Source organism: Acomys russatus, chromosome 6 (genome assembly GCF_903995435.1).
Source record: "Acomys russatus chromosome 6, mAcoRus1.1, whole genome shotgun sequence".
NCBI lineage: Eukaryota > Metazoa > Chordata > Mammalia > Rodentia > Muridae > Acomys > Acomys russatus.
In genome coordinates this window covers 6,727,272-6,755,040 of record NC_067142.1, presented here as the reverse complement: position 1 = coordinate 6,755,040, position 27,769 = coordinate 6,727,272, and the positions used below count along the sequence as shown (strand labels likewise).

The 27,769-nt window shown below is 40.2% G+C and overlaps 1 protein-coding gene across 1 annotated transcript in view; it reads left to right on the top strand.

The window, feature by feature from the left end:
• Positions 1 to 26,261, top strand: part of Cdh20 (cadherin 20) — a 256,772-nt gene extending 230,511 nt beyond the window's left edge. Inside the window, exons 9-12 of the mRNA XM_051147229.1 lie at positions 3,144 to 3,265; positions 7,202 to 7,319; positions 14,880 to 15,131; positions 25,719 to 26,261. Of these exons, the coding sequence (XP_051003186.1) occupies positions 3,144 to 3,265; positions 7,202 to 7,319; positions 14,880 to 15,131; positions 25,719 to 26,221 (995 nt within the window). The 3' untranslated portion in view covers positions 26,222 to 26,261. The remainder of the gene's footprint in view (positions 1 to 3,143; positions 3,266 to 7,201; positions 7,320 to 14,879; positions 15,132 to 25,718) is intronic.
• The last annotated feature ends 1,508 nt before the right edge of the window (positions 26,262 to 27,769 follow it).

Here is a 27,769-nt window from a genome sequence, read left to right as displayed (position 1 = left end):
AGAGAGAGAGAGAGAGAGAGAGAGAGAGAGAGAGAGAGAGAGAGAGAGAGAGAGAGAGAGAAGTATACATGTGTTTTCATTAATTAGATAAAAATAATAAAAGAAGTAAAGGTGTATGAGGGGGAAAATGAATTAATAAGGTTCAATAAAAGAGCAGAGGAAAGAGTGTTAAGAAAAGATTTAAGCAAGGCGTAGTTAAAATAATATTGTACAATAAAATTTGTAGGGATGGAGAGTTGGTTCAATGGTTAAGAACACTTGTTGCTCTTGTAAAGGATCCAGGATCCATTCCAGGACCCACATGATGGCTCATATCCATCTCTAACTTCGTTCCCAAAGGATCTGACAACCTCTTCTGACCTCTACAGGAGCCAGGCACACACATAATACACTTAAATCCAAGCAAAACACCCATACACATAATAAACCTTATAAAAGAAAATTATGAAAAACAAGATAGCATTACAAGAGAAATAAAAATCATAAAAGCTTCTTTTAAAATGAAAAACAATGGGCTGGTGAAACAGCTCAGCAGTTAAAGTGCTCATGAGGTTAATGACCAGTGTAAACTGGAACCCACATGAAGGTGAAAGGACAGAACCAATTTCACACATGGGCAGTGAGTAGATGCCAACTCACACACATACATGAAAATGTTGCGACTAAAATAAGTCAATCAAATACTAAAAGTGTAGCCAAAAGAAGAAAAGCCCAATGAGTGAAGAAGAAAGAGGAGGAGGAGGAATAGGGAGAGATGACCGAGAACAGAAGGGGGAGGAGGAAGAGAACAAAAAGAAGAACATGAGATGGTTTTTGGTGTGTTTTTTGTTTTTATAGCAAAGTACTGAAGCAGCTTGTCCCACACTCCTCTAATTTTTAAGTCTGCCAGGTGGAAGAGTCCCCAGCTGGAATTTCTTGTCCTTCCTGCAGTTCACACTGATATTGAGTACGAACCCATGACATCTCAGTTATCCCAGAGAGTGCTGTATTGTGTTAAGAATATTCTTTCTTTGTGTACCTGGAAGCACAACCAACTGTGCACTTTGCTTTGCAGTCTGTGGGCCAGAAAGGTTCTTACTCTGGAGATCTATCGCTCCACCTCCCTGTAGGGCCACAGCTAAAGATGCCTTCCTTATTTTTGTTGCACAGCCCTTCTGCAGCTGTGTTTGTTGTCTATGTACTGGAGTTTCTAACACACTCCCTGTCTTTACCCCTTTGTTGGTCTTGTTCTTCATTCATGGTATCACATAGATAGCATGTGATATTTTATTATTCTTTTTAAAATTAATTTATTCTGATTACATCTCAATTGCTATCCCCTCACTTGTATCTTCCCATTCCTGCTTCCCTCTCTCTTTTAACCTATTCCCCTCCCCTAGGTCTCATCCTGGTAGCCTGCTTATCCTTTCTTTGAATGCCATCAGGCCTCCCCACCACAGGCAGTGGTCAAATATGGGGTGCCAGAGCCCACACAATTGTGAAAAATGTCCTGTCCATTGGCCAGATCTGACTAGGAGTTCAATGTTTTGTCCTTGGTTGGTGCAGTAGTTTGAGTAGACACCCCCTCTGTCCAGATCCACCAGTCATGATGTTCTTCTTATAGATTTCTAGGACCCTCTGGATCCTTCTATTTCCCCATTCTCCCATACTTCTCTCACCTAGAGTCCTAATAGGAAGTCCCTGCATCTATCCCAATCTCCTGGTAACTGAAGACTTTCATGGGACATCCTTTTTGGGCTAGTGTCCAATTATAAGTGAATATATACCATGTGAGTCTTTCTTGATCTGGATTAACTCACTCAAGATGATCACTTCTGGATCCATCCATTTGCCCACAAATTTCAGGATTTCTTTGTTTTTAATAGCTGAATAGTATTTCATATTATAGTGAGTGGCTGAGAAACACTTAAAGAAATACTCAATGTCCTTAGTCATTAGAGAAATGCAAATCTAAATGACTCTGAGATTCCATCTTACACCCATCAGAATGGCTAAGATCAAAAACTCAAGAGACAGCACATGCTAGAGACGATGTGGAGAAAGGGGAACACTCCTTCATTGCTGGTGGGAGTGCAAACTTGTACAACCACTTTGGAAATCAATCTGGTGCTTTCTCCAAAAACTGAGAATAGGGCTTCCTCAAGATCCAGCCATACCACTCCTAGAGTATACCCAAAAGATGCCCCACCATACAACAAGGACATATGCTCAACCATGTTCATAGCAGCCTTATTCGTAATAGCTAGAACCTAGAAACAACCTAGATGTCCCTCAGTTGAAGAATGGATAAAGAAACTGTGGTACATTTACACTATAGTTACATCTTCTAACTCACCACCTTTCCCACAAAACAGCCTAATCCAGACAGAATTATTTGGGGAGACAGGACAGTGAAACATAATTTTTTTGAGAAAGAAAAAAATGTTCCTGAAGAAAAATGTACTCTAGAATGTGGTGAAGCTTCCCACATTTCTGACTTGTGATTGTTGTTGTCTGCATGGTAGAGACCTCACAGGGATAACAGACAGGCAGGACGGAGTCTTTGTACTTGTTTCCAGGCAGCAACCCCAAGCCAAAGGCACAAAAATATACATTTGTTTCCTCATGAATGCCCATGGCTCTTGCCCTAACCAAAGCTGTAGCTTAGGAATGAGTTTGATCCTATAATATCCTTTTAAAGTCCCTAGGTAGAAATAAATGTACAGTGTTTTATGTATCCCCATGCATAACTTGAGACTGTTCATAAACCTAAGTCAAAGAGTTCATTACTCTACCTATGTAACTCCCAGTGTTTCACAAGCACACCTCCTAATCAGAATGGACTATTGAGAATCCCAGAATATAAAATTGACTTTTAATTCTGTAACCCAAAGTGTGAAGCAAGTGGGAGGCAAACTTGGCTTTTGTAACACTTGCTCCCTGCCAAGTATTGCCTGCATAATCCCTGGTGGCAAGCCCATCCCCAGAAGATGCATCCTTCTGCCCCAGTTTGTGCATGGCCATACTCTCAACAGGGAACACATACCTTAGGATCATGTTATAATTTCCACAAATTTTGTCCATTCCTTGACAAACCAGCTTGACAAAGCTGTCGTTCTGCCTTACTGAGCTCTTACCATCAATGTCCCTTATGTTCTCTTTAGACAATCCCTCTCAAGTGGGAAGTGTGACCGTCACAATCAAAGTCTTAGATGTGAATGACAATGCTCCAGAGTTTCCCAGATTCTATGAATCTTTTATCTGTGAGAATGCCAAAGCTGGACAGGTAAGGTGATCAACGTGGTAAGCCCCAGACTGACAGAGGTAACGGTTAGATAACTGTCTTAGAGAAGATTGCTATCACTGTGATAAACCTCCATGACCAAAAGTAATTCAGGGAGGAAAGGCTTCACTTTATCCTATACTTTGCAGGAAATAGTTCATTACTGAGATAAATCAAGGCAGTAACTAAAGCAGCAGAGGAACCAGGAGTTTGGAGCTAATGCAGAGCCGCTTGCTTACTGGCTTACTCTTCATGGCTGACTCGACCTTATACAACCCAAGACCACCTCCTTGGGGGTGTCACTATCAACAGCAATGGAGGGATCTCCTTTATCCATCACTAATCAAGAAAATACTCCACAGACTTGACTGTAGGCCAATCTTATGGAAGCGTCTTCTCAAATGGCTGTTCCTATTCCCAAATAGCTTCATCTCATATCAAATTGGCCCAAAACCAACCAACACAATGACTGAATTCATGATCAACAACACGTCCACACCAGAAAGTATGGAGTAGAAAGTAGAATCTCCAATTTCTATGTTAAGAAGACCACTTGGAACCCAAATTATATTTTTTGTCTGAGTAGTCCTGTAACAGTTCTTGATTCACAGAGTAAATACCCTGGTTATGGAAATAATCACAGTTCCAAAAACCTCCAGAAACATTTTAAGGTATGTTTCTAAACATAACCTTGTATTGCAAATTGCAAATGGATTGACTGAGAAACATCCAGAACCTTATGTTCAGTGGCCATGTATTAATGTTTTGTCAGGCACTACATACCTTCTACATGTCCTCCCTTCTGTTCCTTACATATTTCCTTCCTTCATTAGGAGTCTTATTGTCTGTATTAGAGCATATACTGTGGTCCTATACATTCTGGTAGAACAAATGGATCAGGATCATTTTAATGTAGAAATCAGAGGGTTGAGAAGCCCACGTCTGACTACAATGAAGCTTTGCTCTCATTTCTACCACTTAGCTGGAGCATCACCCCAGCATCTTCTGCACAAAGCTGTGTCTCTAGGACCAACACTTATGTGAGCTCTTTCAACATCCTTAGCCCAACATGTCTTTGTCTTCTATCCAAAGAAAGTGACTTTGTTTTTGAAAGTCAAGGATCCCACAGTGATTCAAATCTAAACTGACTTCAACACTGATCCTTACATTTTGCTGCAATAGCCCACATCACTCTTAAAAGCTCTTTTCCAAGTCTACGATAATTGTGCTTCCATATGTATTAAATTTCTAGTCTAAGAAGGCCTAAGATATTATCCACTAATAACAATTACAATAAAAGCTTTGCTGAACAAGGCAGGATCCATGGTAATAGCTGTAGAGAACCACATTAACAGGCCTGAAGTTTTGTAGCTTATGGAACACATGAGACAAGGTCAGAGAGAAGACACAATACAGCAGGTTACTGTGTTGAGAGGACGAGTTCCTATGGGTGGGTAGGGATTTTAAAGTTCAGCCTAGGTGTCTTTGGCTTTTAAAATGTTTTTTTTTCTATTATGCTTTTTGATTATTATACATAATATAGCATATTTTGTTTTACTATAAAATATGAATTAATATATTTTATGTCATGACAAAAGAGGCTAAATGTAGTTATGCATTTAGAGAACGCTAAGTAGCATAATGAAGGAAGCTCCCTCTTCTCCCAAAACACAATACTTTCTGTCTTGAGGGTGCTGAGACAGAAGCTACACTATGACAAAATAATAACATCTAACTGCCACTCCTGTTTTTGTAGCCACATGTGTCTTCCACTTCTAAGGACATTTCTAATGGTCCTTTGTCAAAGTCTTTAAAATGCAATTTATCTGTGACTTGGAGTTAGGGGACATTGTCACAATCCTGACCCATTTATCATCTTCAGCCCAAGCTATGGATAACCCTAGCCTATGAAATGGGCTCTGATTTGGACAATCTTCAAAAGCACATAGCTAAGGCCATTGTTACATGAGCCATCAGGTCTTCTTGCACTTGTCTAGCACGTGGTCATTCTCACCTCTGCCAAGTGTGTGTGCATATTCTATTCTTACCCATAGTGACTGCAGGCCATACAATAGTAAAATACATGCCTGATGATTAGAGATTGAAGAATGAAGAGCACTAAGCAAAGTGGGGCTGAGAACTGTCGTGAGAATGGAGGCCATTACATCCAGCCAGGGTGCTCCCATGGTGATCCCCACCACACTGTCTACCTAACCCTTCAAAGTCCCACTCTACCAACACACACACACTTTTCCGATCTATCTTTACATTTTTTTCTACTATATTATCTAGTCAAAACAGTCCCTAGGAAACATTTCATCTCTTTAAAAAGTACAAGGCTTGCCTCTCCACAGAGCCTTTGGCTGTGAGTCTGAATTATGTATGACTATCTCCACTACTCCCCTGATGCTGAGCCTTGTTACTACTTCTTTCCATCCACTTTTAAATTCAACAGTTGGGTATTCAAGGAGGCTTACCCTGAGATGGAGCTCCATATAAGACGTTTTTTGAGACCTAGAAAAAATGAAAGATAGAAAGATTGAGTAAAAAAAAAATCTCACTGCGAGAAAAGATCAATTAAATTAACATCCTTACAAAGTTCTTTAATAAGAGTTTTCCTAAATTTAAGTAAGGCTTTAATACCTCCCTGCCTCCATTCACCACTGGCTGCAGGTTGCCCTGAAAAGATGTGATACACATGGATGAGGTGGCTTTCTGCAGTGAAGGGGATCCCTGAAGAGACAGGCAGGCAAAGAGCAGAGCAGCCACCCCTCGGAGGGTCTGAACAGTGTGCAGAAGTCCCTACCTGGGAGGCCCCTAATCTCCAGCATGTTGGAACACTCTTAAAAGCCCACCTGGGCCCTCAAGTTGAACTTGGTAAAGTCATTTCTTTCCTGAAAAAAAATTCCAGAAGAAATGGCAAGTTTATAGGGCCAGGCCCAAGTTGACTAGGACCATCCATGCCACTGGATATTACAAGACACACCAATGGAACCAGCTAATCAAATACCTGTCCTTAATCCATCCTACCACAGCCTACAACTAATGTTCCACCTGTCTATTTCATCCTTCTTTCTTTAGTGACTTTCCTGTGAATTTCCATATTGAAGAGCATTGGGGGAAAGACAACTTGGCCAAAGGAATCAAAGGGAGATCCCTCTTGCTCTCCCTGTCACAAAGCTCCATTTTTTATTTTATTTTTCCCAACTGAGCTAAACACTCATGACTCTGACAATGCTTTGCTTCCTACCCTGGCAAGTTTATGCTCTCCACCTTTTCTAACTCCTTCTTCCTGAAAAAGCATGACTGCTCTGCAGCCCATGCTCCTTGAATCCACATTCCATAGCTTAGTACTGCCTGGTTTATTTGTCTTCTAGGCAGTGATTGTTCTTTTTTTTTTTTTTTTTTTTTTTAAGACAGTGTTTCTCCGTGTAGCCTTGGCTGTCCTGGACTCCTTTCTCCCTTTGTAGACCTGGCTGGACTCGAACTCACAGCAGTCCTCCACCTGCCTCTGCCTCCCGAGTGCTGGGATTCTTAAACAAGGGCTTATCCAAGATAATAACTTAGCCACAAACTTCTCACATAATGACAGGGTACAGATTGGGGGAGAGGAGAAAACTGGGGATACAGAGGACATTGTGACACTCTGTGGTTCTTTCACTATCTTCTCTTTCAAACACTTTAAAGTACCTGGCAAGATGTAGGAATACAATGCATCTGAAGCAATTAGGCAACATTTATCCTTTATCTATCAACATATTCAAAATCAAGAATATGCTTAATTAATCCTAAGCTATGTGATGGCATAGAAGGTTTCAGGTTAGTTTCAGGACATCTCAGTGAATAAATGACTTACTATTGAACTCAAGGTCTAGGGCTTCACTAGATGTTGCTTCTCTGTTGTCTCCAACTCACTCTGAACTCATGTCCCTCTTTCAGCTGATCCAGACAGTGAGTGCCGTGGATCAAGATGACCCTCACAATGGTCAGCATTTCTACTACAGTTTGGCTCCTGAGGCTGCTAACAACCCCAACTTCACTGTCAGGGACAACCAAGGTAATCAGGTGGCTATGGGCTATGTGTGTTTTCCTGCTGCTTAGGCTGGACTTTGTGAGTTACCACACCATACGAACAGTATCAAGTTTTCAGACAGTTTTAATAGCAGGGAAGACATTAATGTTAATTTTACTCCCCAAAGTTTTGTAACACAGCATCAAAGACAAAGACAAAGAGTGCCCTCTGCTGTCTCTAAAGCTTTCACTCCTCGGTCAGTTGACAAACATTTACCGATGTTTGGTGTGTGAAAGACACTATTCAAGGCACAGGGGTAAATGTTCTTCTTTAAGTCAAACTCAGAGCAACCGTGTTTACATGTTCTGTAAAGACAGAAACAGCCGAAGAGAAAAAGTGCCCTAGCAAAAGCAAAGGAACCTGAAGGAACATTTCATTTATTTTAGTAGTTAAAGCTGTGTTTTTTAAACAGTTTAATATATATATATATATATACACACATACATACACACACACAATAGATTAGCTATAGCAAGAAGAACCACGACACAATCAGGAATATATAAATGTTACATTCTTAGTGTTTTGGCTATTTGTATATGACAGCCTGGAAGAAAACATCTTTCCTATCTTAGCGCATCTAAAATTCTGAATGTAAATCAATCAATATTTCTAATCAAAGATTAAAAAAAAGGTGGCAGAGTAAAAAGCCTTCACAATGAAAGAGGCAAGGCTAAGTTAAAGAGTAATAACAAATATAACAAAATAATAATAATAAATAAATAAATAAGGGTAGAAAGGTGCAAACAGAAGAACACAACAGTATTCATAAAATTCAAACTTTTTTCTATGGAGACAACATCTGGCACAATAACCTTCGCGGGCCTCAAATGCATGCTCCTTCTGTCGAAGCCTCCCGAGTGCAGAGACTATAGTTATCTGCAATCACACCTGCTTCAAACAGAGAAACCTACTCAGGCGGTGTTTCCACTGCAAAAAGTGCTTGCTCTGTACTACATCTCAGCTGGAATTTGACATCTAGGACCTTTACAGCAAGCATTCATTGGCAGAGTGTTTCACAGACTTACCATATTCTTGGGGTTCAAATAAGGAAAAAAGGAGCCTTTCATTCTCCAGCCTGATATACTTCAAAGAAAGGTCAGAACAATTGAAATCAAGCATTTAGCTGTCAGATTAATTCCTTTGTTAATTCTGAAGCCAGCTGACTTGGGAGCCTTCACTTCTCAGGGCTGCAACACAGTCACCTTAAGGGTGACTTCCTAACAAAGCACAGCAAAATGTCACCTCCAGGCACTTCTCAAATATCATTTTCAGATTTACAATATTGCTACAACCTCATAAAATAAGTATTCTTCAGCCTTTTAATTGTCATAAAGTGTCTATGGAAATAATGTTTACAATTAAATATCCTGAGACTGTTGTGTGTTTATGTGTGTATGTACTACGTATGGGTATGTATGAGTACACATGGGGAGTGTGTGTGTGTGTGTGTGTGTGTGTGTGTGTGTGTGTGTGTGTGTGTGTGTGTCAGAGGTTGGCATTTGGCATTTCCCCTTTGTCTATTACTTTTAATGGTGTGTGTACACATATAAGTACAGTGCCTGGGTGGGGGATGGTGTGGAGGGCAAGGGCATAGGATCCCCTGAAACTGGAGTGGATGCTGAGTGGCTTTCTCCAAGAGCTCATAACCCTAGGGTGAGAAGAGTTGGGCATTACGGTTTTTCTTCAAATTTTTATCTAAGTGTCACTCTTCATTCATACTTGCAGAACACACGCGCAAAATAACATGCAGTAAAAAGATGCAAGATTTTTTAAGGTGACTTTGGGCACCTGTTCATGAAAGCAGTGTCATATAAAAATTGGCAAATAGACAAGACTCTAACAAAATGAGGTGACTCATCTCTTGAAAGGTTTCCCAAAGCAGAAGTCAGTGCACCTTCAGCAGAAAGTATGAATTCTTGGTCTCCATATGTCAATTTATCACACAGGTATCTTTTCCTATGATTTACTAAAAATAGACCCACTTCCAATATGATGTGCCCATCATCCTGTGTCCCCACCTTTTGGATACAGTAAAGCCATTTTAGTCTGGGTTGGAGGAGGGCTGTGGATCAAACTCTGACCTTGCACATGTTAGCATGCTACCACTGAGCAATGTCTCCACTCCATCCCTTCCTCTTCTGTATCTTTTTGTTTGACTTTTAGAGACCAGACCTTACTATATAAACCCCTGGATTAGAACTTGAAATACAGACTTTTGCTAGCCTCTGTCTCCCACGTGATGGGATTACAAGGGTATACATACCACCATCCTGTCCAGCTTTTTTTTTTTTTTGTCTCAAAACCTGAAATGGATCCTAAATACAGGATAGCTCCAAGGTTCAAAGTCATTTTATCATCTTTGCCGTATGTTGCTTTTATAATGGGTCATTAAAGTAGGATTCTTATAATCCCATTAACAGATGCAAATGACACGAGATCAGAGAGTAAGAAAGCATTAGGAATAAGAAAAGGAGCTCCTGTCCCCTCCCAGAGAGAGCCAACAAATCTGGGCCCAGGGGATCCTATGGAGACTGATGCACCAAACAAGGACCTTGCAACAAGAGGACCTAGGCTCCCTGCTCAGATGTAGCCAATAGGCAGTTCAGTCTCCATATGGGTCCCCTAGTAATGGGAGCAGAGGCTGTCCCTGCCATGGACCCTGTTGCCTGCTCTCTGATCACTTTCCCCTGCCAGGGTACCTTACCAGGTCACAGAGGAAGAGGTTGCAAGCAGTCCTGATGCAACTTGATATGCTGGGGTCAGTTGTTAGGAAAGAAGGGCTCCCCATTTCTGAGGACTAGAGTACGGGCATGGGGGCGCCGGATAGGGTGGGGGTGAGACTGGAAGGAGATGAGAGACTGGGCTATGATAGACATGTAAAGTGAATAAAATTTTTAAAATAATTTTTAATTTTAAAAAAGAGTAGGAGAAGGAATGGGGCTATAGCTCAGTGGTAGAGCACATTTTTCATATAAAAGACCTTAGCTTCAGTCCCAGCACTACATAACAGACTGGTACTAGAAATTGTTGCTATAACTTCTTGTTCTAGCACATGCACATGCATGTACACATGTACATGAACACAGACATACACACACACACATACACACACACAGAGAGAGAGAGAGAGACAGAGAGAAAGAGAGACAGAGAGACAGAGAGGCAGAGACAGAGTTACCTTAGAAATAAGTATTCTTGCCAAAAAAGTTACTAAAGCAATAACTACCACCTTTAACAAAAACATCTCAGGGATGTCTCTCTTTTCCTTTATCGTTCTTTCTTAGGTATGTATTAGAGGTTGAAAAGAAAGAAGGGGGAATATAGAAATATATAGAGATGATAGGACAAAAAGTATATTAGTGAATCTACTCCTCAATTTAAGGCCTTAACTGTTACTCACAAGTAAGGTTGTTTTTAATTCATTGGTATACAATTTTGCATATTGATGCAAAATAGGTTTTTTTAGATACATTGATATAGAATTCAAATTTAAGATTATTCTTCACACACACAATATATATATTTCTACTCTAATATGAGGTATTATACCCATACAATTCAATTATAATACAAGGTTTACTTCCAATATGTTGAAAGTGCTATTGCAGGCTGTTAAAGACACAAGTTGTTTGTTAGTTAAACAAGTCATGGTCATGTCAATTATTAGTTTATTTTTCATATAGATATGATTCTATAGATAGACAAGGTAAAATAGATAAGGTCTTCAAAAACCCCAGAGACCTCCAGAATATGGCATTTGAACATTTTTTCAATTTTTAAATAATGTATTCAGAATATATCCTGACTGTTATCCTCTCACTTGTATTCCCCTGCCCTAGACCTGCGACAGAAGGAGACCTCCTCCCCACATTATGATCACAGCCTATCAGGTCTTATCCAGATAGCCTGCTTTCCCTTCCTCTGAATGCCATCAGGGCTCCTGGATGCTCTGGGTCCTTCTATCTTCCCATTATTCTATACCCCTCTCACCTGGAGTCCCAGATGATTTTGTTATCTTAAAGATTCTCTGACAGTGAGACAGGTTAACTCCTGGCAACACCCAGCCTACCTCAAAGAAAGTGATGTGCATCAAAGAACCTCCTTATGGAGATGACTTCAAATGTAGCAAACTAAGCACTGAACAAAACATTCTCATTTCATCCACAGAGAGAATTATGCCTAAAAATGGGCAAGCTTGCATGCAGAGTTGACAGCCAAACTCTGCCAAGACAGGGCAAGTAAGTTCTCAATAGCTCCTGCCACACAAACATGTCTGTCAGAAATACTGGTCCAGAAGGCTGAAAATGATGCTCCACAGTTATGCAGAGTTTTGCATGATTATTCAGACAGCAAACTGTCTCTGACATTTTTTTTCATTTTGTAAAATGCTAACTTGCACTTCCTGTTTACTCAGGTAATTAATTTTTACTCCTCAAATCTCTGATGGGGTTGAAGGCCAGTTTAGTTTCACAATTAAGCTTAGTTGTTTAGAGGTTAAGATGTGTTTAGGTCTAGATAGATGTTTTTAGTTTGATAGATATTGATTTACATTCAGAATTTTAGTCACCAATATAGGAAAGATGTTTTCTTTAAGGTTGCAAATACAAATAGGCAAAACACTATGAATGTAACACTTATATAATTTTTTTGTTTCGTGGTTCTTCTTGCTGTATATAGTTTTTTTTTGTATAATATAAATGTTTATGTAATAAAATATATGATAAAATGAAATAAAATAAAAATAAAACATTTCAAATGGCTAACATAGGCCAGTCCCAGCAGGGCCAGACTCAGGCATGTAACATAAAGTTCTGGGTAGAGATTTTTATTGTTTTGTTGTTGTTGTTGTTGCTGCTGCTGCTGCTGTTTGATCTGTACATCAGCCTTTCTTAAAATTCTCATGATCTAGGTTAAATTAAAAATAAATATATGTTTCATTTAGAGAAATTTTGATTTTTGATAAAACAAAATTACAAATGATAATTAACAATAGATAGCTATTAAGTCTAGTGGGGGAAACAGAGGATGGGTTGTGTGCTAAGTGAGTAAATAAATTAATAAATCAGCCTAATAACTGATTGCTGTCATTTTTCACTAACATTAAAATGAACCTGTATCAAAACAGGAAAAATTTATAATTATCTGAACAAGTTTGACTGCTGTCTTAGGGATTTTTTGGTTTTTTTTTTTTGTTTGGTTTTTGGGTTTTGGGTTTTCGAGATAAAGTTTCTCTGTGTAGCCTTGGCTGTCCTGAACTCACTTTGTAGACCAGGCTGGCCTCGAACTCACAATGATCCGCCTGCTTCTGCCTCGCAAGTGCTGGGATTAAAGGCATGTGCCACCACACCGAGCCTGTCCTAGGGTTTCTACTGCTGTGATAAAACACCATAACCAAAACAACTTGGTGAAAAAGACTTTGTTTCATCTACAACTCTCAGGTCACTCCATCACTGAGGGAAATCAGAGCAGGAACTCAGTCTAGGACCCTAGAGACAAGAATACAGAGGACCACTACTCACTGGCTTGACCTTTATGGCTGGCTGAGCCTGCTATCCTACGGCACGCAGAATCATCAGCCCAGAGGTGGCACTGCCTACAGTGAGCTCGGCTCTTCTACTGAAATGATCAATCAAGAATATGTACCACAGGCCAATCTGCCGGGAGCATTTTCTCAATTAAAGTTTTCTCTGCCAAAATGAACCTCGCTTGTGTAAAGCAGACATAAAACCAGCTAACACACCACTAATACTATGAAACTAAGTAAACAGTTGTATGACACCATGAAAGGAGTACATGCTTTAGGGTCTGAGAAACCAGAGTTCAAGTGGCAGCTTCACGACGCCCTTAGTGTCTATGAAGAGACTGTAATTAAAGTAGACTTTAACTCTCTCACTTGTAAAGGGGTCAAATCACTCAGTATCACAACAGATTGCAGTGAAGATCAAATGAGACACAACATGTACAAAACACAAAACCCGGTACTTGAGTACAAATGAAGCCAACCCCCTCCGCAGTACCATTACAAGAACCCCGGGAGGCCAGGAAGCAGAAATGAAGGATAATGCATTAGAGCAGCTTGAGTGGCACCTCAAAGTCATCCAGCGCTCTCAGCTGTGCTCCAGGCTGCATGGCTCCTGCCTTGTTTCAAGGCAAGAGAACAAGGAAAGGCAGACACCAACTCATTTTGCATCAATTAAGGAAAATTATTTTACTTTGCTCAACTTTAAAACAGCAGGAAAGTAAGGTCCTTTATTATATTCAAGAAGGGAAGGAGAACCAGAAATATTTATGATCACTGGCCATGTTTGCTTTAAGCTTTTAGAAATTGTGTAAAATCTAGTCCATGTGAAACATACTTAGAAAATACTCTGTTAGTGGTATTAACTTTTTGTCAGTTTTGGTCGTATTTTGTTTGTCTGATTCTTTAATAGGGCCTCACTATGCAGCCCTGGCTAGTCTAGAACTTTCTGCAGCTCTCTTGGCCTCAGCCATGTGCTACCATATCCAGACTGGTTTGGGCTTTATGAGTTACTTCCTATATATCCTGTCACTTCTCTATAATTGTTCTAATTGTTCCTCTGCTGACATGATCACAACGTTGCAAATATATATCTGCTTTGTAACTCAAAACCATTCCAGGTAACTTAAACATAAACTTAACAATTCTTAAATTGGAAACTATATAGTATTCAGCAAATATCAGCCTCCCTCCACCAGCCCATACAGAGAGCTTTGAGAAACACATCTAACCACTTAGCTAAAGAAGGATTGTGTTCTGGTACACAGAAGTATTTAGTTGGGTATAACAGGAAGTTCAAATAGAAACAAGAGGATGATCTTCTAATGTTCTAATTACAAAGGAACAAGAACTGTCTAAGATGGTGGGGAGGAGGCCTAAGGTCAGCCCACAGGCCAGGAGAGGTTACAAGCTGTGTCACATAACCAGGGGTTCAAATAAGCTTCTAAAGACAAGCAGGTTCTTCCGGACTTGGTAACACGAAGTGAAAGGCATAAAGGAAAATAGGAAAAGACATGAATTCCAGCCAGAATTATAAAATAAGCAATCTTGTACGGCCACGTGTGCTCCTCGGCTTTCCTTTCCTGGGGGCAGAAAGCAGCACAGGGCCTTGGCAAGCTGCTGAGCAGGAACAAACAGGGCCCACAAATCACCAAAGACCATTCAATCCTGTCAAGTTTTCCCAGGGAACTCTGTTATATCTGAAGGCTGACAGTTTGCCCTGGGCACTTTATGTCACGAAGGGTAAGAAGACAGACTCTCACAAAAGGGCTTCTCTCCCAGGCCTCAGGGTTTTGCTTGAGAGCAAGTGAAAAATCCTGATTTTCAAATCTAAGTGCTGAGCCAAACCATCTTGCCACAGCGGCAGCTGCACACACCTTCCTACCTCTCTCCTTCCCCCACCCTGCCCCCGCCTCCCTGCCTCCTTCAATTCAAAAGATTAATTCAACTATTGGCAGTTCTATTTCCTCCTCTTTACTGTTTTTTTTTTTTTTTTTTCATCCCGTAATGCCTTACTCCTTCAGATAACACTGCTCGGATTCTAACCAGGAGGTCTGGCTTCCGACAGCAGGAGCAGAGCGTCTTCTATCTTCCCGTCCTCATCGCAGACAGTGGGCAGCCAGTACTCAGCAGTACTGCCACACTCACCATCCAAGTGTGCACTTGCAATGAGGACGGCGATGTCATGTCCTGCAGCCCTGAGGCCTACATGCTCCCAGTCAGTTTGAGCCGGGGTGCCCTCATCGCCATCCTGGCCTGCATCTTTGTCCTCTTAGGTGAGTTGGGGGCTACTTGAGGTGGGGGGTGGGGCGTGATCTACACACTTTTAGACATAAGCAGTTAACCCCCTATCTCAGTTACTCAGAACTGGTCTTCTTCCCCCAAGCTTACTTCAAAAGGGTGGTAGAGGGAAGCTGAAGAAAAGTGCAGAAGTTGAAGACAGTCCCTTCCCTTAAGGCCTCTTTGACAAGATTAAAGCACATAAGTTTATAAAGCACCCGTTGTAGATCTGAAAACCATACAAGGTGCTGAGATTAATAAGACAGATACACCGTGGCCTTCATAGTTTACCTCAGATGATACAAGTTCATATTGACATGATAGAACCAAAATTCCATGGGATATGATAGTTATTTGGTCAAATCATTTCAGACAAATAGCAGCTAAGTCACAGAGGTTGAGCAACAGGCCCAAGGCCAATGTCAGAAGCAGAGCCAGGACTGACGTGCAGACAGCTCACCTTTCCTCAGTGGTGCTCTTCTAGCTGCTCACGCCAAGACACTACACATAGCTAAGTGTTACCCAGAAAAGAGACACAAGGTGTGTATCCTGAGAAGACAGGGGCTGGGAATGGGTGCTGCTGCAACACTGCAAATCAGCGGGCCAACAAGGCCATCACTGAAAAGTAGAACTCTGGGTCGAAACCTGAAACAAGTGAGAATTAACCACATGGAATTCTGGAAAATAAACTGTTTATGGTATTAGAAGTCCCCTTAGGGATTGTGGTCATCTAACAAACAGAGGTGAGTAAGCAGGACTTATTTGGAAGAAAAGAGGCTATTGGGAGAGCACTTCCGGCGATTCTTCCCTCTTCTTTCAGCCCCAACTCTCTTGTGCAGAAAGGCTTCAGTGCAGTTGTTTTCTAAGCAGATGCTCAAAACCAAATCTCTCGAAGACCAGAAACTATCTGCATTGTGTCTCACCTCCTCTCTGCTCACTGAGATAACCCAGGGTACACCTGTCTTGCTTAGAGACAAGCAAATGAAAGAGACAATATTATTCAATATAAATGAAACTCACAGCTGCTATGTTGATAGACTGTAATTCCAGCACTGAGGAGGCTAAATGAGACGAGACTGACGCTGTCCCCGTCCACAGAACAGGTTCTAGACCTGCCTAGAAGTCCTTGGCTACATAACCAGACCATTTCTCAAAACAAAGAAATAAATCAGTAAATAATAAGAGAAAGTGGAATTTCAGCAACTTTCTACAGGGAAAATATCTAAAGCACTAGGAAATTAAATTAAAATATACTTGCATATATCTATCTAAACACCAAAAGACTGAGACACACCAGAGAAATTCACTGTGTAAATGGTCAGGCAACATTGCACTTACTTTCTACATAGACCTTTGTAATAGACTTGTCAAAATTACACTTTAAGATATAACATGGCCTTTGACTGTATTTTCAGTGTTCTGTCTTACTTCATGAGAAAAGAACACAGATAACCTTCCAAAGACAGTTGTTATAGACAAGTAAAATCCACTTGCAATTCCTGAAGTGTCCATAAGGTGGCACCAGGAGACCTTGAGTGCAGAACAAGAAAAACTTGCTTTTTCCCTTTTAAGTAACTTGCTCCTAGGACAAATTTCCAGGCTGGCTATCCCTACTTCTATCCTTGGAAAATGCTGTAAGTTTATTCTGGTCCATAAAGAGCCAGCATTACAGAAATCCTGATTTAAGAAGACTGGCTAAGAATGCAGTGGAAGCAATAATTTAGTTTGGAAACTAAGACCCATCTTTTAAATTGCCTGGAATAAGATGTCTTCAGAAACTAAGGTAAACATGAGTGTTATAAAATCCCACTAGTTTCACACTTGCCTACTTCTAAAAGGGCACAACCCAGATTAAATACAATTTACACAACTGTTATATTTACACTACAGTTGATTTGTACATACACACACACATGTAGACAAGTAGACAATTAAACATGTTCATTTCAGTAATATTTACTTTGAGTCAGAGAGGGCAGGCTTTTGTCACATACCCAGTTCCTGGAGAACCTACAGAACATGCCGAATAAGCCTTCCAGGACTAATGTTCTTCTCTCTGAAGCCAGCCATTCTTCATCTGAATAGAACTGCTTCCCCAAAATTTGATTTTAAGGCATAAGTGAATGCTCATTATTTATAGCATATTTTATGTAAATAAGGCAGGTGTCAGACTACCCTTTTCAGGAGATGACAAGCTCTACATACTGCCTAATTCTACACATCCACGAAAACTCTCTCTAGCAGATTTCACAGTCTTTGATGGCTTTTGCTTTTTATTAAAAATATTTTTTCTCATGTAATATATTCTGATTGTGGTTTCCCTTTCCTCTACTCTTCCGAGTTCCTCCCCACCTCTGTCTACACTCCTTCATATCCACTCCTTCACTCCTTTCTGTCTCACATTAGAAAATAGGTTCAGGAGATAATAATAAAATATAGTCAGCTAAAAACAAAAATAAACTGTAGTAAGATAAAACAAACAGAAGGACAAGAACTCAAGGAAACACACACACACACACACACACACACACACACACACACACACACACACATGCAGAGACACAGTTAGTTCCACACTGAGGAAACCCATCAAAACACAAAAATGGAAGCCATAATTTAAACTTAAATGACCTGTGTGTAGGGTAAATACAGAAAGAGAATAAAAAAAATAGAAAATAAATAAATCATTAAAAATAAAAAGCCCTGGCATGATGTTATGCAACAAGGAGCCTGTGTAGGTGTTGTTGAGTTTATTTTTTGTTGGCCATCCACTGCTGAGCATGTGGTCTACCCTTTATACTGGTTCATTTCCCCCAGTGAAATTCCCTTACAGAAAACAAAATTTTCATTTGTAAGTGGCTATCAATTGCAGATAATTTCTGTGTTAAAGATGGGGGCACGTGTCCACTTTATCTTGTAGCTCTAGGACCCCATCTGGTTCAGTCCCATGCTATCTCAGTTTCTGTGAATTCATATAAACTTTGATCATACTGATTTGGAGAGATTTGTTTTCTTGGTGTTCTGCATCCCTTTTGGCTCATATACTCTCTCTGCCTACCCCTCCTCAGAGTTCTTTGGGCCCTAATGGGAGAAATTTCATAGACAGATCCCATCTAGGGATGGATGTTCTCTGCATACTGTCTGGCTCTCGGTCTTTGTATTTGTTCCCATCTGCTGCTGGATGAAGCTTCTCTGATGATGGCTGAGTAAGGTTATGGGTCTGAGTATAGTAGAGTGTCATTAGTTGCTTTATTGCTATGATCTATTGCAGAACAGAAGTATTTGGCTTTACCCTAGATCTCTGGGCTATGTAGTCTCATGTTCTTGATTACCAAAGCAGTGTCAGATTTGGGTTCCAGCTCATGGAGTGGATCTTAAATAAGATATCGATTGGTTATTTCCACAAGTTTTGTGCTACCATTGCAATGATATCTTGCAGGAAGAACACAATTGTAGATTGATGGGTTTGTAGCTGGGTTGGTGTTTACTTTTCCCCTTTGGTGGCATGCAGAGTACTTTCATGTACCAAAGACATTAACACATAAGGGTGAACACTCTAGGTAGGCACCAATGTCTGTGAAGAATTGTGTTGAAGCTTTGATGGAGATTGCACTGAATCTGCAGATTGCTTTGGGTCAGTGGCCATTTTTACAATATTAATTCTACTGATCCATGAGCAGGTCTTTCCATCTTCTGCTGTCTTTTTTCAGTATCTTCCCTCAATATCTTAATTATTTTATCATACAAGTCTTTCACTTGTTTGGCTAGACCTCCCTGGGGGCTGATGTCTACCAGCCCACTGAGACAAGAGCAGAAGAGGAGGCATAGGGCTTGGAAAGCCATAAGCACAATGGAGATCATATACTCCAGCAACCACTCCAGGAACTAGTTCAACTTTACTCAGGCAGAATAAAGACTATATAGCCCTTGAAGAATGGGTGAGGCACGTCCAGGATTGGTGTTCTTAAGTGGTTGAAACCAGGCACTTTTAGGATGCTTGTTTGGCATTTCGTAGCATGCTCCTATCATATGATACCTAATTGTCCTATGGGCACAGGGAGGGGAGAGCTCACAGGGAGCTGTGTCAGGGGCCATATATTAAATGTAGTTAGGGGCATCTAAAGACACTCTCCAGATGAAGTCAGGCAGAGAAACCTGCTTGGAAGAGGGAGTCCTGCACCTAACACTGAGCTCAGAATGGCTATCCAGACTTGGAGGTCTGGGACCTCAAACAGCAGGGTCCTTCTAAAAGAGTTACTCCAAGATATTTTATATTATTTGAGCCTCTTGTGAAAGTTTTTGTTTCTTTGATTTCTTTCTCAGTCTACTTGCCATTTGTGTATAGAAAGATTACTAATTTTTGTGAATTAATTTTGTATCCAGCTACTTTGTTGGTGGAATTTTTAGGGTCACTTATGTATATTATCATATCATTTGCAAACAAAGACTTTGCCTTCTTCCATTCTAATTTGTATCCCCCTGATCTCCTTCAGTTGTCTCATTGTTCAAGTTAAGACATCAAGTTCTATCTTGAATTGGTCTGGAGAAAGTAGACAACTTAGTATAGAATTCAGTGGAACTGTTTTGAGTTTCTCTCCATTTATTTCTATGTGAGCTATGGGATAGCTATAAACCTTTATTATGATGTATGTCTCTTGTATCTCTAATTATACCAGGTCATTTTATCATGAAGGGGCACTGGATTTTTGTTGCAGGCTTTTTCTGCCTCTAACAAGATGATCACATATTTTTTTGTCTCTCAGTTTGTTTACATGGTGGATTGCTTTATGTATGCTGAGCCATCTCTGCATTTCTAAGATAAAGTCAACTTGATCATGATGAATGATCTTTTTGATGTGTTCTTGAATTCAGTTTGCAATTATTTTATTGAGAATGTCTGCATCTGTGTTCATAAGGGATTGAGCTGTAATTCTCTAGTGTTCATGTGGCTTAAGAGTGAGAGCAACTGTGGCCTTGCAAAACAAATTAGGCAATGCTCCTTCTGTGTCCATTTTGCGCAATAGTTTGAGGAGTATTGGCTTTAGCTCTTTATTAAAAATCTGCTAGAAGTCTACATTAAAACCAACTGACTTTGAGCTTCTTTTGGTTGGGAGGCTTTTAGATACTGTTTTTATTTCTCTATGGGTTATAGGTCTACTTAAATTGCTCATTTGATCTTCACTTTAGTAAGTGGTGTATATCAAGAAAATTATCCATTTCTTATAGATTTTCCAATTTTTTGAAGTACAGGTTTTTGAGGTATTTCTTGTAATTTTCTAGATTTTTCCCCAGGGTATGTTGTTATGTCTCTCATTTCATCTCCAATATTGTTAATTTAGTTCTTTTCTGTGCCCTTTATAATCTTTGTTTCATTGATTCTATGTAAGATTTTTTCCCACTATTTTCTTGATGTTGGCTCCAAGTTTTATTATTTCTTGCTCTCTTCTCCTTTTGGGTGTAGTTTCATCTTTTTGTTCTAGAGATTTCAAGTGTGTTGTTAAATCACTAGTATGAGATCTTTCCATTTGTTTAGGTAAGCACTTATTACTATGAACTTTCCTCTTTTAACTGGCTTCCATGTGTACTATAATCTGGGTATGTTGTATATTCATTTTCATTCAATTATACTTTTTAATTTCTTTCTTGGTTATTGACATGACTCATTTTTCATTCAACCATGAGTTTTTCACTTCATGTGTTTGTAAAATTTCTGTTATTGTTGATATCCAGTTTTGATCCATGGTGGTAAGATAGGATGCAAAATGTTATCTCAATTTTTTCCTATCTCTTGAGATTTCTTATAGCCAATATTGAAGGTAGTTCCTTCAGCTACTGAGAAGGTATATTCTTTTGTGTTTGGGTAAGTTTTTCTGTAAATTTGTTAGATTACTTTGGCTTAAGGTATCAGTTACCTCCAGTATACCTCTGTTCAGTTTTTGTCTGGATGACCTGTCCAGTGGCTACAGTTGGGAACTAAAGTCTCCCATTTTCAGTCCGTGAGGATCAACATGTGATTTAAGCTGTAATCGTGTTTCTTTTATGAATTGGGTACCCTTATGTTTGGTGCATAGATGTTAAGAATTGCAATGTCTGCTTGGTGGATTCTTCTTTGACTAATATATAGTATTCTTCCCTATTTTTCTGATTATTCTTGGTTTGGAGCTTATTTTGTCAGATATTAAAATGTCTAGACCAGCATACATCTTAAGGTCCATTTTCTTGAATTATCTTTTTCATCCATTTACCCTGAGGTGATATCAATTGCTGATGTTAAGGTGTGTTTCTGGAAGCAGAACAAAGGATCCTCTTTTCAAATCCATGGTTAATCTGGGTCTTTTTATTGGGGAATTGAGACCATTGATGTCAGAGTTATCAATGAGCAGTGTTCGTTGATTCCTGTTATTTTGTTGTGAGGTGTGTGTGTGTATGGGTGTTCCCTATTTATTTGCTGGTCTGGGATTACTTAATCCTTGTGTTTTCTTGGGTGTTAGTTTGTTCATGTTGAAGTTTTCTTTTTAGTACTTATGTGGGACTAGATTTGCAGATAGATAATGCTTAAATGTAGTTTTATCATGAAATGTTTTGTTTTCTATATTTGTTGTGATTAAAAGTTTTGCTGGATATAGTAGTCTGGGCTGGCATCTGTGGTCTCTTTACCTTTTAGAGCATCTTCCCCGATTGTAGAACCTTCAAGATTTCAGAATCTCCACTGAGAAGTTAGGTGTTATCCTAATATCTCTGCCTTTATAAGTTACTTGGTCTTTCTCTCTTTCCACTTTTAACATTATTTTTCTGTTCTATACATTTTGTGTTTTGATTATGTGCTTAGAGAAAGTTCATTTCTTGTTCAGCTTATTTTGTGTTCTGTATGGTTCTTGCACTTTGATAGGCATCTTCCTCTCTAGGGAAAATTTGTTGAAAATATTTTCTGTGCCTTTATCCTATGTTTCATCTTTTTTCTCTATTTCTATTATTCTTAGATTTGGTCTTTTCATAGTGTACCATATTTTCTGGATGTTTTGTGTCAGATTTTTTTTAAAGTTTTAAGATTGTCTTTGACTGAGTCATCCATTTCTTTCATCTTCAGTGCCTCGGAGGTTCCTGCTCAAGTTCCTACATTTTTCATTTCCAGATTTCCCTCAGTTTGTGTTTTCTTTATAGAGTTTATTTGCACTTTCTAGTCTTATACTATTTCTTTCCATTGTTTGTGCTTTTATAGATTTCCTTAAGGTATTTGTTCATTTTCTCTTTAAGGATCATATTCATAAGGGCTATGTTAAGGTCCTTGTCATGCTTCAGCTATAGATCTCTCTTGGTCCTACTGTAGAGTAGGATTGCTGGGCACCTGTGGAAACATATTGTCCTGGATGTGACCGTGTTTTTGCAATGAGGTCTATGCATCTAGGTTTGGGATGGTTTTAATTCTAGGTGCTAATAGGTAGTCTTTTTTATTGAGTGGGTGGTTTGTTCCTTGGTTTCTGATGCCCCCTCTGTTTTCCAGGGGGTTGTGTTAGTTGTGTTGCCTCATAGAGAATTGTTCTGGGATCTTGACATGTGTGGCCACTGGAGACTCCAAGTAAAATGTGTTTCTAGGTATTTGGAGCTGAAACTTAGGAATGGGCATGGGCTAGGGGGATGGGGCCTAGATGCTCCACAAGCAGGAGGAAATCAGGGTATTCCCCCAGGATTTGTTTAGTACCCTGGGCCAAGACAGTGAGTGAGCAGAGGCTACAAGCAGTCTGCTACTGAGCTGGGGATGAGACTAGAAAATCAGACTTGGAGGAGGAGACTGAAGATCTGGGAGCTTGTCTACCTGATTAGCTGGTCTACTGGCTTCCCTGGCAGGCTTGCCTGGAACATTCCCAGAGACCGCCTGCTTGAGTTGGACATTGGGATAAAGCAAGAGGAAGGGAAGGAAGGGTGGAGAGAAAGGCCTGCGTGACTCATTGGAGATGGAGAAAGGGAAGAAAGGGAGGCCACAGCTGGTGAAGCGCTGCATAGTGGAGGTGAGACTAGAGGTTTGGATATGGAGAAGTGGAGGGAGAGGTTCTGAAGTCAGACTACCTGCTTCCCTGGCTGGAGCAGTCTGTGGGCTCCACCCGATTTAGGAGCAGAGCAGAATGGGAGGCTACAGCTGGTGGCCTTCTTCAGAGCTGGGGATGAGACTGGGGGACGGGATCTGGAGGGGAGGCAGGAGAAGTGAAAATCCAGTTAGGCTTTGGATTTCCTGTCTTGAGTTATTTTTGGTTTTTAAGATGGTGTCTTGCTTTGTTGCCTTTACTAGCCTCAAACTCCCAAACTCCTATGTGATCCTCCAGGCTCATACAACCACTTAACTAAAAATATACACACACATAAAGCCCAGTCACTTTAAAACTTTTCCCATTTTCTTTCCTAGCATCTTCTAAAATCCCATTACTATCACTTTAAGGTCACATGACCTGTGTGCCTTCCTTCTTAGCATTTCCAGCAGAAATCAGCAGCCTTTCCTCTGTACTTTATTAGCACAGATGTGGCCCAAAGACAGCCTTCATCATTGTCTGGTTTGTATTAACATTAATCTCATTTATTTTGCTACTAGATAGGACAAGTTCATGTTATAAATGCTATTTGTTTCTCCATTGTTTAGCATAAAGCACTTTAAAATATGTGTTTAATGTTAACTGTATCTCACAAATATGAATGTTCACTTAGCAACCAATTTTTCTGTTATTTTAAATATAAATCATGCTTCAGTCTTTCACATGAGGTCCCAAATCAACTCCTTAAAATCCTATTAGTCTTTTCTCCTGAAATCCCACAGTTCTTGTCCAAACCTTATATTTTACACATATAAAAAAAATTCAAGAAGAGGTGTTCAAGAAAACATCCACTTCTCCTCCCTCCCCTCCAGATCCAATCCCCCAGTCTCATCCCCAGCTCTGTAGAAGACCACCAGCTGCAGCCTCCCATTCTTCTCTGCTCCTAACTCAGGTGGAGCCCACAGACCGCTCCAGCCAGGAAGTCAGTCAGTCTTACTGCAGAAACTCTGCCTCCTCTTCCCCAAATCCAATCCCCCATCATTATTTTTTGTGTATGCATTTTGTAACTAAGTAAGTACATTCACAAAAATATTAGGTATCAGCATCGTTAACTGCAATTTGTACCCATCAAAACTTTAAATCTGTTGTTGTGAGCTTTCTTGGTCAATCTGTAACCTCTTACTGCACAGATGACAATACGACCACCACCACCACCACCACCACCACCACCACCCTTGAGGACACTGGGCTTTATTTTGCAGTGCTGTCAAACGGTCACTGTTTACCAGCTGTAACAAAGCACATCAGGAAAAAAATCAATAACAGTTGTATAGCTGAAACCTCCACACACTTCCTGGAAAATGTTTTCAGTTACAAAGATAAACAGTTCAATGGGATTATCTCTCTCTGTCCTTTAAACCCCAGTGAACACACCTAGTGAAAAAATGTATTTGTTGGGATAAAATGCTATCCAAACCTTCAAGGGCACATCTAACAATGTGGCACTACTTTTACCTATGTAAAATGTCACTGCTTATTCCCTCCCTCCTGTGAAAACCACTGGCTCCAGAAATTACAAATATCCCTCTAATAAAGGTCTTTTTTGAGAAATCTGAGAGTTCTGGACCTGAAGGGACACTGATTTATGCTTTTTAAAATATTTTATTAATTTTGTTGAGAATTTCATACAGTGTATCCTAATCATACCCACCCCTCTAAAATTCTCTTAGATCCACCCATATCCCCACCACCAACTTTGAGTCCCTTTTCAAATAATGAAAGAAAAACAACAGACCAACACTCCAATTTGTACATCCAGATAGTCCCAAGTGACAAGTGACGAGTTAACCAGTGGATTAAGGCTGACCTACCAGGAGCCAAACTCTTGAAAAAAAAAAAAAAAAAAAAAAAAAAAAAAACAGAAACTTTCCATAGCGCCATAGTTCCTCAGTTAGTTTGGAGTCTGGTTAAACCCCTTCCCACAATGCTATTAGTTTTTAAAGGAGTCATGAAAACCAATTTCTTTAGCTCTCCCTCACCTTAAGTGTCTACATTCATTATGTGTCCATATATGGTTGTATTTATAGTAGAATCCTGTTAAGATGCTAATGCAAGAAAGGAGGATAATTCCACCTAGTGAGATTTTTAGGTTATAGCAAATGTATAATAAACTCATTACTCTCTAAGCAGAATGCATGATCTGATCTGATCCATTGCCCATCTTCTACAGCAGGTCACTGTGCTTTGTGTCATCTTAATGGGATTTCATAATGGGTAATTATGTGTCGACACACAACTTCAAACAGCAAGATTCTATGAAGCTGGACCGTTTCTAATGAATCTACTTAAGAAATATAAAGCTTTGTTTACCCACAGAGCTCTATAGGTAACAACGCGGGAGTGAAGATCAGGCAGACCAGAACTACTTAATTCCCTGAGGGTTGATATATCCAAGGCCAACTTGGCTCCACTTTGAACCCCTTTTGTGCCTTGCTTACACGTGGAACCGCACCTTGTCCCCTTGCTTAATAAAGTATTTACTGTCCTTTGTCTTCCGGGCAGTGTTGGTGCTCCTCATCCTGTCCATGAGGAGGCACCGGAAACAGCCCTACATCATCGACGACGACGAGAACATCCACGAGAACATCGTGCGCTACGACGATGAGGGGGGAGGTGAAGAGGACACAGAGGCCTTCGACATCGCGGCCATGTGGAACCCGCGCGAGGCCCAGGCAGGGGCCACCAAGACGCGGCAGGACATGCTCCCCGAGATCGAGAGCCTCTCGCGCTACGTGCCTCAGACGTGCGAGGTCAGCAGCACGGTGCACAGCTACGTGCTGGCTAAGCTCTACGAGGCTGACATGGACCTGTGGGCCCCGCCCTTCGACTCCCTGCAGACCTACATGTTTGAGGGGGAGGGCTCCGTGGCCGGCTCACTCAGTTCCCTGCAGTCAGCCACCTCGGACTCAGAGCAGAATTTCGACTTCCTCACGGACTGGGGGCCCCGCTTCCGGAAACTCGCAGAACTCTACGGGGCGTCGGAGGGGCCTGCTCCCTTATGGTGACAGAAGCCAAGAGACTAACTGTGCATCCAAATTCAGACGTTCTCAAGGCTGCTCTCGCACATGAGGTGTGGCCATCACAGGAGCAATATTGTGCTGGACAGTGAGGATGGGAGTGAGTGGACCGAGCAGAGCTCTCTCTGGATCAGCTTTACTTGGTTAGACTAAGTTAAATAATCAGAAGGAAACCCAGGAAGAGGAAGACAGAATCGCCGATTACCTTTTTAATCTTTTCTTTCTTTCTTTCTTTCTTTCTTTCTTTCTTTCTTTCTTTCTCTCTTTCCTTCTTTCCTTCTTTCTTCTTCCTCTTCTTCTTTTTCTTCTTTTTTAATTCACCAATGTCTTTGTCACTTTGTCACCACAAAAACCTACAGTGTTAAGTACAGAAATGGTAGGTGAAGGCAGGAACAAGTCCTATTCTAGAATCTGTTTTATCCTTATTTTCCATTTCAGATTTTTTTCTGGATCATCAGATCTGCGGAAACCAACACACACACACACACACACTGAAAAATTATTCCTCAGTGAAATTATCCTACGTCTTCTAAGATGGATGGTATTTCTTTTAACCCTTTTGAGACAAGGTTAACTTTGACTCAGCCTTGCATGGGGGATGGGTGGGAAGGGTGGGAGAAGGAAGAGACATTGATTTGTGCTCAAGTCTGACAGCTGAACCACGAGTCGGCATTATGAATGGTCTAGTGGCAATGAGTTACAGTGCTCTGTTCTCCTCTCAGCTCTTAATGCCCCGCAGAAGCCAGAAGGAACCAGGAAAGCTGCCTCTTTTGCACTGTAGATGTCTCTTCCATGTGCCAAATGTGGAGATTAGATACAACAAATGAAAGCCAAATAAAAAGAAGTATCTGATAAAAGCATGGGTTAGAGGGCTTTCCTAATCTGTGTAAAGTCAATCCAAGGGATGTTTACATACTGTAGATAACCTACTTGAACAAAATCAGTATTATAGAGAGTCATGGATGTAAGAGAATTACATGTAAAAGTTTTGTATATTTGTTAATAATTTTGTTAATAAATATGATGTACTACATCTCGGTACCTTAGGACTTCTTTTAATAAAAGCTAAATAGAAGAAAAGATGTACTGTAAGTTTGTTTCGTTGCTGGACATGGATCTTTCTCATCCCGATTAACCCGGGATTGCTGGGATTTGTCCATAATACAGAAGCAGTGTCAGAGAAACACGAGGCTGTGTGCTCTATTTTGATAACTGAACAGGCTAATGATATGGGTTAATTAATTTTTTAATGACAATTTCATTTTTCTAGCTCTGGAAGTAGGAAACTGACCATTTAATATTAATGTCACAATCATGAATTTGGCTTGTATTTTTAGTTTTGTCGGGGGGGGGGGACTATGACAACAAAGAGGTAGGATATTGTGATGTTTTCTATTTTATTTTCAATTCAAATACAAAGCATACCCATTGTAAAAGAGCTCACAGCTGTGACTTTATTTTATTTATTTTCCTTATATTATATATTTAACAAGTATTTAGTCAAAATGGTTGGAAGAGATCTCTGCCTTTGACATC